Source organism: Capricornis sumatraensis, chromosome 7 (genome assembly GCF_032405125.1).
Source record: "Capricornis sumatraensis isolate serow.1 chromosome 7, serow.2, whole genome shotgun sequence".
Lineage (NCBI taxonomy): Eukaryota > Metazoa > Chordata > Mammalia > Artiodactyla > Bovidae > Capricornis > Capricornis sumatraensis.
This window is the reverse complement of record NC_091075.1, coordinates 101,946,870-101,962,305: the sequence shown is the minus strand read 5'-3', so window position 1 is coordinate 101,962,305 and position 15,436 is coordinate 101,946,870. Positions and strand designations below refer to the sequence as shown.

The 15,436-nt window shown below is 39.5% G+C and overlaps 1 protein-coding gene across 1 annotated transcript in view; it reads left to right on the top strand.

Moving 5' to 3' along the window:
* The window catches only part of WDFY3 (WD repeat and FYVE domain containing 3), a 192,177-nt gene that overhangs the window by 109,493 nt on the left and 67,248 nt on the right, over positions 1–15,436 (top strand). Inside the window, exons 33-37 of the mRNA XM_068975585.1 lie at positions 899–1,132; positions 9,515–9,614; positions 11,505–11,665; positions 12,708–12,937; positions 13,994–14,103. Coding sequence (XP_068831686.1) covers positions 899–1,132; positions 9,515–9,614; positions 11,505–11,665; positions 12,708–12,937; positions 13,994–14,103 — 835 coding nt within the window. The remainder of the gene's footprint in view (positions 1–898; positions 1,133–9,514; positions 9,615–11,504; positions 11,666–12,707; positions 12,938–13,993; positions 14,104–15,436) is intronic.

Sequence of the window (15,436 nt, the reverse complement as noted above, 5' to 3'; positions counted from 1 at the left end):
GGACATGACTGAGCGGCTAATACATGTATCATATAAATACTTCTTTTGTCCTTTAAAACAAACCCAAAAGACAATTATTCCTCCATGGGACTTCAGAATTTCATGATGTTTCCTCCTTTTTCTCCTACTTACTCTAGACCCTGGAAGAAAGTACCTTCCTCATACTAATTTTTTTCTTCATGTAAAAAGATGAAATAAATACTCATGCTAAAAATTGTGGGAATTTTTAGGAGAAAGACAAATATAGCACATGACCTTAATACTGTGGCTTGTTTATAACTTTAAAATCCACATTTTTGGTAAAAACAGGATTTTAGTAATAGCGCAGTGTTTTTTCCTTGTCAGCATCTTATAATCTGTCTTCTTGACCTTTCTTTTTCTGTCGACTCAAAATTGGTACTAGTTTCGTTGTTGTTTTATTTCATTTATTTGCTTTTTTTTTAACCTAAAAAATAGATCAGCCCTTGGGTACAATCGTTAGTATGCCAGATCTTTATCTGAACTTCTGTAACACTTGGCTTCTCAGTAGGTATGTTTTGTAATATGCACATAAAATAGTCCTTCTCGTTTTATTATTTAATTTATTTCAAGTGCAGTTATCCACAGTAGAGATAAAAATTCAGCATAAAGCAGTTATATGGTTAGCAGCCAGTCAGTAGCTTGATATTAGAAAGAATATGTGTTGAGTAATCATGCCCTATGGTGCCCGATTACCACCCTGATAGGAGTGTCTGAGTAAAGCCAAGTGAACTATGCAATGTGTTGAATAGCTTCATAGGAGGTTAATGTTGAAGCAAAATGCTGTTGGTGCTACAGTCTGGTTTTTAGGAAACATGGAAGTAAAAATACCAAATGAAATCAAATGTGACTAGGGTACGTTTCCTCTTGATTTTATTAGGTGACTGATCTCGATGATGAAGTTGGATCTCCAGCTGAAGAATTTAAAGCCTTTGCAGCAGACACAGGGATGAACAGAAGCCAATCAGAGTACTGCAACGTGGGCGTCAAGACATACCTGACCAATCACCCAGCTAAGAAATTTGTTTTCGACTTCATGCGGGTCTTAATAATAGACAACCTCTGTCTTACGCCTGCCAGCAAGCAGACTCCACTGATTGATCTTTTGTTGGAGGTAAAGACAAAGAGATGCACTTACACCTCTTAAATTGTTTTTATAGTGAGAGCATTAATAGCCAAGCAAATTTTATGCCAAATACCTTTCAGATTTCTAATTCCTCTGGGTTGTAAAGGCAGAACTTATCATGGGCTATGGGAATTTTTTAATCCCAAGTGTGCTAATGTATATGCTATCAATTTGTTTCTTTTCTTTCTGTTCCTCTTGACATGTCCTTTTTTTCTTAAAGATTTTTTTTTAATGTGGACAATTTTTAAAGTCTTATTGAATTTATAACAGTTTTGCTTCTGTTTTATGTTTTGGGTTTTTGATTGGAAGACATGTGGGGTCTTAGCTCCCTGACCAGGGATTGAACCCGCACCCTCTCCGATGGAAGGTGAAGTCTTAACCACTGCACTGCCAGCTAAGTCCCTGCATGTCCTTAATTCAGTCCTTTATTGCCCCTTCCCTAGACCAGGAATTGACAAACTTTTCCTGTAAGGGACCAAATTGCAAATATTTTTAGATTTATGGGCTGTACAGTGTGTGACAACTACTTAACCTACCATTGCAGTTAGAAAAGCAGCCCCAGGCAATACATAAATGAGTGAGCATAGCTGTGTCCCAATAAAACTTTATATACAAGAACTAGCATAGGCTGAGTTTGGCTCAGGGACCCTAGTGTACCAGCTGCTTCCCCCCTAGTCTCATACAGCAGCATTGTCTCCTCAGCTTGTTAACTCCCTACTTCAGTCTGTCTTATGTATCACTTCTGGTATTACTGCTTTCAGTGTCCTATGGGGCTTAAAACATGGTGCTCAATATGTGCTTCTTAAATTTTTCCTCAAGGCAGCAAACGTGTAGGGTGCTTGGTATCTAAACTCAGGCTGCTATAACAAACTAACCGAAATTGGGTGGCTTCAATGGCAGGCAGTTATTTCTCACAGTTCTGGTGACAGAGAAGTCTGACATAAGGCTGCCACCAGCTTGGTCAGGTCATGGTGGGGGCCCTCTTCCTGCCTTATCGACGGCTGTCCTGCTCTCACGGGGCAGAGAAAGAGCTCAGGTGGTTCTTCATCTTCTTATAAGGGTTTGAGTCCCCTCATGGGGGATCCACCCTCATGGCCTTCCCAGAGCTTCCCGGGTGGTTTCTCAGGGCTTTCCCGGTGGCTCAGTGGTAAAGAATCTGCCTGGCAATGCAAGAGACACAGGAGACGTGGGTTCACTCCCTGAGTCTGGACGATCCCATGGAGAAGGAAATGGCAACCCACTCCAGTATTTTTGCCTGGAGAATCCCCATGGACAGAGGAGCCTGAAGGGCTACAGTCCATGGGGTCACAAAAGAGTCAGACATGACTTAGCAACTAAGCATGCATGCATCATGGTTCATCTAAACCTAATTACCTCCAGAAAGCCCTACCTTATAATATCCACACATTGAGGGTTAGGGCATGACTTACGAATTTGAGGGGAGGGGACACAAACGTTTAGTCCCTGCACTTGCTCTTTCTCTTGATAAGAATTAGCTGATGTTTCAGAAAACAAACCCTAAGTGGCCACACTGCTGGCTCTAGAAGTTGACCATCCCTGAAAACCAAATGTTCATATAGGAAAATCTCAAAGAGAAATTTAAAAATCAGGGGATCTAAGATATAATTAGTTGCTTATTCATTCATTCTTTTGGCCAGCGCATATTAAACAGGGTCAAGCAGTACATGCAAGGGCTCTGAAAATAGTGTTTCGTGAAAGATTTCAGTGCAAAAGACTAACTGCTTTTCTCTCTGAAAAACTTCCTGCATGCTGCTTGACAGTTGTTTGACAACTGACCCTGCACTTTCTCTTCTCCCTCTAGTGGTGAAGAGAAAACAGTTAATTTTTTATTTGAAACCTTAAAACTCCAGCAGATGTTTTATCTTATTCATGTAGAAATATCTCAGCTTGATCTTTTAAAAGAAATCACTAGTATAATTTAGATAACAGTCATGCTAAGCATTTTAACCAGGACCACAGTGTTTAATATTGGCAGGAAAATAATTGATTTCATCAATAATTCATGTGGACAAGCATGCCTGTTAGAACTTGTCCTCTTTGGAAACTAAAAATAAGAAAAAAGATGGCTAGTATTTTAGTGCCTGGGGTAAGAATGTGAAGCATCTTATGCAAAATAAAATGTTTATCATGAAATAACAGAATAAGGTTCAGAAGAGGTATAAGAAAGCATAACTGAGCCAAAAAATAAGATACACATACATAGAAGAAATGGGGTAAGTGCATATATCCAGTAATAACACTGTCAGTCTTGTCAGTTCAGTTCAGTCGCTCAGTCTCATCCAACTTTTTGTAAACCCATGAAGTGCAGCATGCCAGGCCTCCCTGTCCATCACCAACTCCCAGAGCTTACCCAAACTCATGTCCATTGAGTCGGTGATGCCATCCAACCATCTCATCCTCTGTTGTCCCCTTCTCCTCCTGGCCTCAATTTTTCCCAGCATCAGGGTCTTTTCAAATGAGTCAGCTCTTTTCATCAGGTGGCCAAAGTATTGGAGTTTCAGCTTCAGCGTCAGTCCTTCCAATGAATATTCATGACTGATTTCCTTTAGGATGGCCTGGTTGGATCTCCTTGCAGTCCAAGGGACTCTCAAGAGTCTTCTCCAACACTACAGTTCAAAAGCATCAGTTCTTCAGTCAGCCAAGTAATGTCTCTGCTTTTTAATATGCTGTCTAGGTTGGTCATAACTTTCCTTCCAAGAAGTAAGCATCTTTTAATTTCATGGCTGCAGTCACCATCTGCAGTGATTTTGGATCCCCCCAAAATAAAATCATCCAGTTTCCACTGTTTCCCCATCTATTTGCCATGTAGTGATGGGACCGGATGCCATGATCTTAGTTTTCTGAATGTTGACCTTTAAGCCAACTTCTTCACTCTCCTCTTTCACTTTCATCAAGAGGCTCTTGAGTTCTTCTTCACTTTTTGCCATAAGGGTGGTGTCATCTGCATATCTGAGGTTATTGATATTTCTCCCAGCAATCTTGATTCTAGCTTGTGCTTCATCCAGCCCAGCCTTTCTCATGATGTACTCTGTATATCAGTCTTGTAGGAATCCTAATACCTAACTATCAGTTGATAAATTATATAATTGTCTCTTGTTTTAGTTTTTCTGTATTTTTCAGTGAGGAAAGCTTGATATGGCATGTATTAACTTCGAGGTAACATTCTCATTATTGTGGTTACTAATTTGCCCTATAGTGTAATTGTATCTGATTGCATTAGGGTGTCAGAGGTTGTAGGATGATGTTTTAGGAAGAACCAGAGAGTGTCAAGATTGAACTTCCCAAATAGATCCTTAAAGTTAGGGACCAACTTTCATGTGTCCTTTTATCTCTCACAAAATTAGCTCAGTGTCTTGACATGTTCTTAAAGTAATTTTGAATCATTTAACTATAACTGCATCCCTGGCCTTTCCCAAACAAGACATGATACTATCTAATAAAAGATATATAAATTTGCTTTTAAAAATACATGCTTTTAGGGACTTCCCTGGTGGTCTAGTGGCGAACATTCTGTATTCCTAATGCAGGGGACCCAGGTTTGACTTGGTCACACATAGAACTAGATCCTGTATGCCACAACTAAGACCTGGTGCCGCCAAATAAATAAATATTTTCTTTTAAAAAAAGCATAAGACCTTTACAGAGAAAAAAATTATACTTCTTAAAATTTATGCTTCAAATCTAACACACACAGAACATACATACAAAAAATAGTTAGTGAAAAGGATATTGCACTCCCTGTTTTCCTATAGTGTGAAAAAATAAGTTACAGTCATATGATTTTTAATTTTATGATTATGAAGTCTTTATCTCTGAAGAAGCTCAAGAAGAGAATTATACTATACACTTGCCATTTACCTTCATGGAAGAAGGGGTTTGAACCAACTGATTTTCAGTCTGATATGCTCATGCCAGACTGTTTTCAGTCTTCAGATTATTTGGGATTTTATCACAAGAGTATTTGCTTATTTCACTACATCTACAAAAGAATGTGTGAAATTATCTTTACTAGCAGTCTAGAAAAATAAAAGATCTGCATTCATCTAGACTGGCCACAGTGTGAGTCAGGTCAAATACAAGGGAGGCAGTGTGCTGTTGTAGCAAAGCCTTGTTTGAATTCTGGCCCTGATGTTTATTATATAAACATTTTAATCTCACCGAGCCAAATTCATTCTCTGAAGAATGATATTATATGCTATCTCCCCTAGGTGATTTCTGTGAGAGTTAAATAAATAATAGGTAAATCACCCAGCAAAACTATTTTGAGAAATTAAACATGCTGCTTTTAGCTGTGTAACCTTGACTCAGCTCAGTTCTCTTCATCCCTTCTAGTTCCCCACCTTTAAAATGGTATACGAGATTCCCAGGTGATTTGTGCACATTTAGGAAGCACTTCCTAATCTGCAAGCTGTATCCCGTGGGTCAAATCTAGCCTGCCTTTATAAATAAAGTTTTGTTGGAACACACAAAAAGAATATAAAAATAGAATCTGTCTCTGAGGACCATCGTGAGAATTAATTAAGATGATCCATTTAAGATTCATAACACAGCACCTGGCACATAAGACTTACTCAGAAACCAAGTGACCTGTCTTGTACCTGGGCCTCTAGCTGCTTTTCCCTGGCTCGTCTTCCCCAGTGTCCCTGTCGTCACCACCAGGCATCTCATGGAGAAAGTGGAAATGTGAGTCGCTCAGTCACGTCCAGCTCTTTTGCAACCCCATGGATGGTAGCCCGCCAGGCTCCTCTATCCTTGGAATTCTCCAGGCAAGAATACTGGAGTGTGTTGCCATGCCCTCCTCCAGGGGATCTTCCTGATCCAGGGATCAAACTCGAGCCTTGGGCATTACAGACAAATTCTTTATTCTCCAAACAACCAGGTCTCATGGAGGGCCACATGGATTTGTTGCATGTGGTCATGGGAGGAAAGTACCTGAGAACAGTCATAAGGTACCCACACAGACCTAGAAGAAAGAAAGGGTGAAGCGGAGGGGTTCACTGCTTCCTGCTCCTGCCATCTTCTTCAAGACCTCCCCATTCACATCAGAGTGAAAGCCATGTGACTGCAGAGCAATAAACAAGCTCCACCCCCCACCCCTATCCCCCAGCGAAGTAGAAAAGTGGGCAGGCACTGTTATAAAATACCTGGGAGAAGGGAAGCCAGTGAAGAGGAGCACTGCGATCAGGATGACAAAGCTCAAGACCCTCTTCTCTGATGGCTCGTCCCATTACAGAGACAGGCCTGCAGAGACAAGGCCTTGAGGAGTGCACTCAAGGCCTTCCTCCCCAGGCCACAGTGCCCTCGGCTGTGGGCTGCAGACGCACGTTGGCTGTCTGGCCTGTGTCCCGGAAGATTCTGCCTGGCATCCCCAGGCCTCAAAAAGGGCGCTTTGATTCTTTGAAGACAGATGTTATTGGCTGGCTTTGCATTTCCTCTGGGAAGATAGATCTGACAGCCAGAGGCCAGAGCATACCACAGTGCTTATCTTCCCTTGGTTGTGGGCTGAACTCATCCTGGTTGTCTGGTGAGCCAACCAGGCTTATCTGGAAAACCACGACAGAGAGATCATAGCAGAGTTGCTCTTGTTGTACATCTGTTAACTTCAATTTGGAAATTTTCAGTAGGGCTGGAAGAGTAGGGCAAGTAAAGCAGTGAACTTTGGCATCAAAGAAACTGAGCTTAGAAACCTAGTTTTGACTTGACCAACTGACTTAACCACTCTAAGCCTCAGTTACCTCATCTCAGAAGTGGAGATGATAGTATCTACTTCAAAAGGGTATTTTGCAGAATGAGATAAGGTACATAAAACTCAGCAGTGTCTGGCACATAATTGTGTTCAGTGAATTGTTTTAAAAAAAAAATGGAGAGAACTATGCATGCACTCACAAAGTCTTAAGTCCTTTCGAAGTTAGCCCGCTGTGAGCCTCAGCAAGAACATTCGAGCTTGGAGGTTAGAGCCAAGAACAGAGTTAATTCTGGGTCATGATCACTCATGACACAGCTTCAGTGAGCAAACAATTAAATACCTTTTGGTGATTGTTCTCAGTTGCTCACCTGTGTTCAACTCTTTGTGGCCCATGGACTGTAGCCCGCTAAGCTCCTCTGTCCTTGGAATTTTCCAGGCAAGAATCCTAGAGTGGGTTAGCGTTTCTTCCTCCAGGGTTGGATCCTCCCTTCAGACCTGGGGATGGAACCCGTGCCTCTTATGTCTCCTGCATTGGCAGGCGGATTCTTTTCCACTAGCGCCACCTGGGAAGCCCTGGTGGTAACTGCTGCTGCTGCTGCTGCTAAGTCGCTGCAGTCATGTCCGACTCTGTGCGACCCCATAGACAGCAGCCCACCAGGCTCCCCTGTCCCTGGGATTCTTCAGGCAAGAACACTGGAGTGGGTTGCCATTTCCTTCTCCAGTGCGTGAAAGTGAAGTTGCTCAGTCATGTCTGACTCTTAGCGACCCCATGGACCGCAGCCTACCAGGCTCCTCCGTCCCTGAGATTCTCCTGAGCCAGCCTTAAATCCTTATAGAATACTGTTTAATGAAGTAAAAATAAATATTGTTGACAGATCTAGCTACTTCTCTTTGTACTGTATTCCCTGTTTTACAGATTCCAAAACTTTCTCTTGTTAATTAAGGCTATATAAACCCTACTCACTCTTACTTTCTCATTAGCCACATTGAGTTGATTATAATCCTGAATAAGTATTGCTGACTTCAGGGGTATTAAAATCCTGCTGTGAATGGCCTCTAATCTAATTAAAAGATAGTCCTCATAGACTCATCAATCTTCGGCTTATCACTTCAGTGTCTTTACTTTCCCTTCCCTTGGCAAGGGTCGGGTCTTCGAGGCCTCTCGGCCTGAAGAATGGGCTGGCCTTGGCCCCAGCTCTCCTGCTGTCTGTTCAGCTGCACAGGAAAATGGATTAAGATTAAAAACAACATGACATGACCTTCGCTTTTTCCCAGATTGCTCTCTTGCCAAACCAAACTCCTAAGCACTAATATTCTTTTAACTGTTACTTGGCCCATATTTTATTATTTTAAAACTGGATAAATGTGTTTTACCACAAAAACAGAGAAACATTTGTTAAAACTTTGGTTGGTTTTTGAATCCTTAGAATATATCTTTGATCTGAATATAGAATTCCGATTTTAACTACTTTTTTAAAAAACCTTTATTAGGATCGCTTTGAAAATCAGAATAGAAAGAAACGGGTTTTTTCCCCAATAGAGCATATTTTAATTTTAATACATAAAGTATTATGTATTATTTTAATACATAAAGCAAAACAGTGTTCTGTAGCCCACTTTCATGTCATGGTTATAAACATAGTCCCGGACCAGTCTGTGCGAGAAGAAATAGATTGTTTAATTTCATTGGCAAAGCATCACGCCTCTGCTTATAACTATAAATCCAGATCTCTTTTTAAGAAACAACTTCATGTCGGTTTATTGAATGGTTCAATATCTACCTCCTGTCCAAAGCCAGCTAACAGGACTGACATTTGAGAGAATAACAAAAGGATCTCTCCTACCTTTCATCCCTGTGTTCCCAGTGCTTTGCCACCTCTCAGGTTAGAGACCTCAGAGTTATGCACCTGGATTGTATCACCCTAATTACCTAGAGAAATACCATCAGAGAACTCTAGTTTAACTTTATGCCCTAAGCTTTTATTCACAATAATTTTAAAAACCATCTTTGTACTATATAAAACCATTATCAAAGGTATTACCTATTGAGTTGTTCATTGTCCGCTTTATAAAAAAAACCACAGAGAACATTCTTTTCAGAACCATCTAGGAAAACATCCTTGCTGGCTCACTAGTGTGGTTTTTTTTTTTAATATTTTATAGATAATAAAAAGCTTTGTAAACCTTTTTTTCTCCTCCTTCTTGACCCTAGGAAGCTCCAAACAAAATTGTGTGCTTAATTAATTTTTGATACACATACTCCTGTCCCCATTGACTTTACCTTCTTAGTTACTAGATTCCTGAGCTTTTTTGTTTGTTTACATGGCCTTATGATTTGTTTTACCTGTATATCATTAAAAACTGCCTGATTTCTTTTGAAAGTGAGATTATAATAATAAATACGAAAATTTTATTAAATACTCAAAATGTTGAGAATACTGTTTTTGGAGGAATGGATTCAGAAGACAATATGCCTGTTCAATTTTTTTTTTTTAATCTATGATCAGAAAAATAGAGTATACACATACCTACCATCCCTCATGACATATTTTATTACTTACCAGTAGGGGCTTTTTTTTAATATGACTATGGTAATGTTACTGTGGTTGAGCCTTACCTTCATTGAATTGGTTCTGTTTCTAATTCTAAAATTTATTACTTAGGCTTCCCCTGAGAGATCGACAAGAACTCAGCAAAAAGAATTTCAGACTTACATTTTGGATAGTGTGATGGATCATTTGCTTGCAGCTGATGTTTTACTGGGTAATATTATGTTATCTTCACTTTGTTAAAAAATACTGGTTAATTACTTCCCTTCTTTATTTAAACTCCAAGTATACCACTGTTTTAACTTCATCTTTTTCCTTCTTTCCTGTGCATTTTCGCATCGTATTGGTATTTTCCTTTGAACCTGGCCTTAATGATCAGCAACGGGGACTACTTAAGCTGCTTGTGCACTTTCGTACATTCAGCGGTGGCAGGAAGGGGACAAGGAAAGAGAAAAAAGTGTTTTTAAAACCATATTATGCGAACAGGCTCTATTTTATAAATTAGCTAATACTTCTAAAAATTAACTTATTGTAGTATAGTTACAAACAAGCAAATTATAAATGTAGCACTCTGTGAATGACCACCCAGACAACATGGCTCTGTAAGAGCAATTGATAGAAAAGCGCTACCAGCACCCGCAGAAACTCCCCTCTTCCTTGACCCAATTACTAGTCTCTGAGTCACTGCCTCAACTTCTAAAATAGCAGATTCATTTCACCTGTCCTTGAACCTTATCCACACAGGATCACACAACATGTATTCTCTTTAGTCCAGCTTTTTACACTCAATTCTGTGTTCATGAGATTTATCCACATAGTTGCATGTGGCAGGAGTCCATTCATTTCTGTGTAATGTCCTTTTATATGAATATATAAATTTATCCAATTTGAGGTTGATGGACATTCAGTAGTTTCTAGCTGGAGACAATTAGAAATAAAACTGCTGTCAATGTTCTTATAGGGGTCACGTGTCTGTATAATATTTAATATATATCTGTTGAGTATATACCTCGGGTGGAATTATTGGGTCATGGGTATCTATGTTATTCTTTGGAATGGTTTTTAGGGCATAAATTCAAAGCACATTAAAATGTGTTTCTGTCTCTAGTTAAAACTATAAAACACAGTGGAACTAACATAAAACTGATAAAATTGAAAGGAGAAGGAAAAGTAATGATTTAGCATATTTGCTACTTGAATTTCTGGTGATTATATGAATCATAGAACCTCCATGCTATTACATTATCATTATTTTATAAAATAAATTTGCCAAGAAAATCTTTAATTTTGTCATAACATGCAACTCTCAAAGCATAGTGTCAAGTCAAACTTTTGTATTTGTTTTTATCTCTTGGGAATCTTTGTATAGTATCAGTTTTACTACATAAAGACACACAATGAAAAGTTTTGCATCATGTAGTAATTTAGAGTTAGGCAGGAATAATAATTGCAATCAGTAAAAACTCCAAATTTCTAGAAAGGAGGGGCTTAAAGAGGTCATTCTCCATTGGAGGCGGAGCCAGAAGGATTAGCCTTGAGGCAGTATGTACACAGCAGGCACACTCAAGACCCTGGGGCAACTATGGAAGTGAAACAGTGCTGATAAGGATCATGGAGGGGGCAAAAGGTACCCCTTGGCACCACCACCACTGATTATTCCTAATTCCTCTGGACCTCTCTTCTGCCAAAATTACTTCGTTGTGCTTAAAGATATATTCCAAAAGAGACAGTGTAATGGTTTCCATTATCCTTTATTAGTTACACAGTATCAATTTACAGCTAATAAAGTGATAATTTTTCTCTCAAAGGGGGACCATCTGTCACTGAGTTTAAGTTGAAGAACTGTTTTCTTATCACAGACTGTCATAAGATAGAAAGTTCACAGTCTGCATCCATAACGTTTTTATCCTGCAGAAAGTATCTCTTTCAACATTTATCATGACTTCTGGCCATGAACATCATTTTGCTTCAAGTGGTCCATAAGAGTTACGAGTCTTATTTCTGATTATAGTAGGTGTACTCATTTTTCCTTCGCCTGATTTGTTTAAGGGTCTGGTCGATATCCATTTTCTTAGACAATTTTTTTTTTCCTGTTGGAATTTAGGAGAAGATGCATCTCTTCCTATCACCAGTGGAGGAAGCTACCAGGTATTGGTGAACAATGTGTTTTATTTCACACAACGTGTGGTGGACAAGCTTTGGCAAGGCATGTTCAACAAAGAATCTAAACTTCTTATAGATTTTATAATTCAACTAATTGCACAGGTAATCCATTGTCATATTAGCTGTCGAGTACATGTTTTCCTATTGCAGAACTTTTCCTCGGGTGTCAAAATTGCCGGAAATAATTGTAACTAATAAGATAATGAATGTTGACATTTACTGTGAAGCTCAGCTTATTAAAAGTGAATAAAACCTTTGCATCATAACCGTTTCCCCGTTACCTCCTGGCCTGGCATCCTCTTTCTCTCCAGCTGTGGGCTTCCCACTGTCTTCCCCACTGACATCACTCTTCCCTGCACTCATAGCTGGATAACTTCCCTTTGGTTTAAAGACCTTATGTTAACAGGATTTGATAGATTTTCATAGTATGATGAAAGGTTTACAGAGCATGAAGATTTGCTGTTAAAGGAGTATTCTCTTCTTGCAGTTGAATCTTCACAAAGTCCATAGGAGCCCTGTTTCTTTGAAAATGTCATTTTACTGCCTGTCTGGGGTGCCTTTGCCTGGTTTGGCACAAGCGACAAATCTCATTCAACACACGATGTAGCAAGTAGGAAAGACCCTTGCCATGTGTTGTTAGCACGTGGGGCAGAGGTTCTTTCATGTCACCCAAGAATTTAAGAATAAACTTGTATGTAAGTCAGAGAAAAGTTCTCAAGTAAGATGAAAGTATAACGTCGGACAGAGTTTTTACTAGTGTTTTCGGTAATTTGTGTGTAATTTTGAGTAGGTGCGGATCACCCCAACAAAACTTGTGGGAAGGACACGCTATCTGGTTGGCACCTCCTCGTGTTCTCAGGGAGGCTGCTTCACTCCCAGGAGGGCTGGCACCTCTCCTCACCAGGAGGTTTATTTACACATAGCACTCATCTCCTGACATCACATTTATGTGTCTCTTGGGCTCAGAACCTAATAATAGCAAGTGCTTTGTATTTTTTGTTAATAACTCGGCACCCCAGTACTTAGCATGGCATCTGGTACACAGTAAACCTAATAAATGTTCATGTGTGAATGATAAGCAGGGTTTGGGGTTTGTTTTTGTTTTTTTCCATTTTGCTAAGTAAAGTATCTCTCATTTATCTAGTCAAAGAGGAGATCCCAGGGGTTGTCACTGGATGCGGTCTATCACTGCCTCAACAGGACCATCCTGTACCAGTTCTCCCGGGCGCACAAAACCGTCCCGCAGCAAGTAGCCCTGCTTGACTCTCTCAGGGTCCTGACTGTCAACAGGAACTTGATCCTGGGCCCTGGAAACCACGACCAAGAATTCATCAGCTGTCTGGCTCATTGCCTCATTAACCTGCATGTTGGGAGGTAACTTTTAGGTTCAGTTTAAACTGGTCTTTATTTTATTAATACTTTTTTGATGATAGCATTTCTTTTTTCTGTAATCTCAGTTTTACTTAAAATTTCATGAGAAGGTAAAAGACAAGTACTGAATTTTTGCAATGAGATAATGATTTTTTTTTGCTTTAATTTCATATATCTTTTCTTTTAGTTCATCACGTGCCATATATACTTTTAAAAAGATTGTTTACTTTTAAAGTAAGTTAGATTCCCGCTGTCAGAGGTGAAGAGGAGTAAAAGGATAGGAATGCAGTAAATAAATGCAATATGGGTAAAATTAGTATTTTTCCATTGAATATTTTGACGGATATCTCTTTGGTGTCTTCTGGGGGCCAGGCATTGAGTTAGGGACTGGGAAGAAATATGAGTAAGTCAGGTCCTGTGGCAGGTCTTGGAGCTCGCAGTCTAGGAGGGAGGACCAGTGAGTGAGCACAGCCAGTCAGACTTGCTAAGTGCTCTGCTAGAAGCGTGGTGCTCAGCGAGAAAGCATGTGACAGGTGGCCTCTGCCTGGGAGAGAGGAGGAAGTTAGCCGTCCCAAGAAAATGAGGAAAAGTGATATCAGAACAAAGCGTTCACCTGTGTGATTTCCCAGAGGGCAAAAAGAAAACGGTGCATAGGAGACTGCACGTATTCCCACTGCTGCTGGAGCACAGAGTGGTGACATAGAGATGGGAGAGAGAGCACAGACATATGAGGAAAATGCTCATAAATGAACTTTTTGTGATTTTTAGGTAAAAAATGTTAATAGTCATCAAAAAGCCTCTGAAATAGTATGCTCATCTTAATGCTGTAATTTAATTTAATTACATTTAGTCAAGTGGATTTGTGATATCACTCCTTAAAAATGACATTTCCATGATAAATTAGAAGTTCTGTTTTGTGAATCTCCCCAATGTCTGTCTGCCATTAATGGAACTTTGTGACAGAGCCAGCATTCACTTGTGTCTGCAGAGTAATAGTCATTACAGTTTGCAGCTACAATAATTTCCTTCATAGAACTTAAACTGCCTGGAATTTTCTAGCAATGTGGATGGATTTGGACTGGAAGCAGAAGCCCGCATGACTACATGGCATATTATGATCCCCTCGGACATTGAACCAGATGGTGGTTACAGCCAAGATATTAGTGAAGGTAATTATCTCAATTTCCCCCCCACACCTTTATCTCCACTCATTTCTGATTTTTAACAGCTTATTAACCAGAAATGTATTAATACATCTTTTGTTACCCAAACATTATTGACCAGAGATGTTTCAGTATTCACTTACATAACAAATCACTGGCCACAGGCATTAGTTTCTGCAAAAATCCCCCGGTCGATAACGTGTTAGGATATAGCCAAAAAAACTTTCAGAAACTGCCAACATTGACAATCTTTCTCCCCGTAGGGCACACCTGAGCATATACCAATACACCCACCAACATACACTGACATGCTGGCTGTATATCTCCTTATGCTAGGATGGGTAGACCACTAACCACTGATAATGCTTGCCCTCCACATTTCAGAGTAACACTGGAAAACTTGGTGGTACATTTGCACAAGTAGTAGCACAAACACTAAATTGGTGTTTATCATTAAGAGAGCCAGCTATTGGTAGTATTCAGCCAGTCACAGTAGGGGCAAATATTGCTTGAGACAAGTTGTCAGCACTGCCATTTTTATTTGTTCCTCTCTTTTTTAATCTAGTTCTCCCACTGATTTTGTTAAGTTCCATGCACTGAAGTCTTCGAGTGGATTGATTTCTAATTTCCAACAATGTTCAGTTGAAAAGATTAGATAATTACAGGAGTGTTTGTCTCTCCAGCAATGTAGTGTGGTAGTTCTACATATGATTTTATCCTTTGTCCAGTTCTTATTCTGTCATTCATTTAAGCATTAATTTGTTCTGTTATTTCACTAAAATTTCTTGAATTCCAGTGATTGTTTCCTCCCAAGGAACTAACTCTAGAAAACTGGTTTCCAAAGTGAAGGGCTCAAACTAGAAACATTGGCATCATTTGGGAACTTGTTGGAAAAGCAGATTCTCTGGTCTGACTCAGATCTGCTGAGTACGCAGTACTCAGATACTCTGGAAGGTGGAGACCAGCGATCTGTTTTAACAGACTCCCAAGTGATCCTGCTGCTTGCCAAATATTGACTGATCTAGAGCAGTAGTCCAAAGTAAGATGGAATTTAGTAGTAAAAACTCTAAAAATGTTTATTATTTCTTTCCTTTTGCAAACTATTCAAGAACAGCTACCTTATTAGTGAGTGTACTTAAATATTGAATTGTCCAAAAAGTTTGTTCAGGTTTTCCATAGGATCATATGGAAAAACCCAAAGGAAAGTTTTAGCCAACCCAATTTACATCTAAAATTTACTTTTAAGTGAGGAGAATATTCTTCCCTTTCAATAAGCTAGATAATAAAATGTATATGTAATTTCCAGTTGTATAAATTAAAATGCACTCTTTTTTCTTGA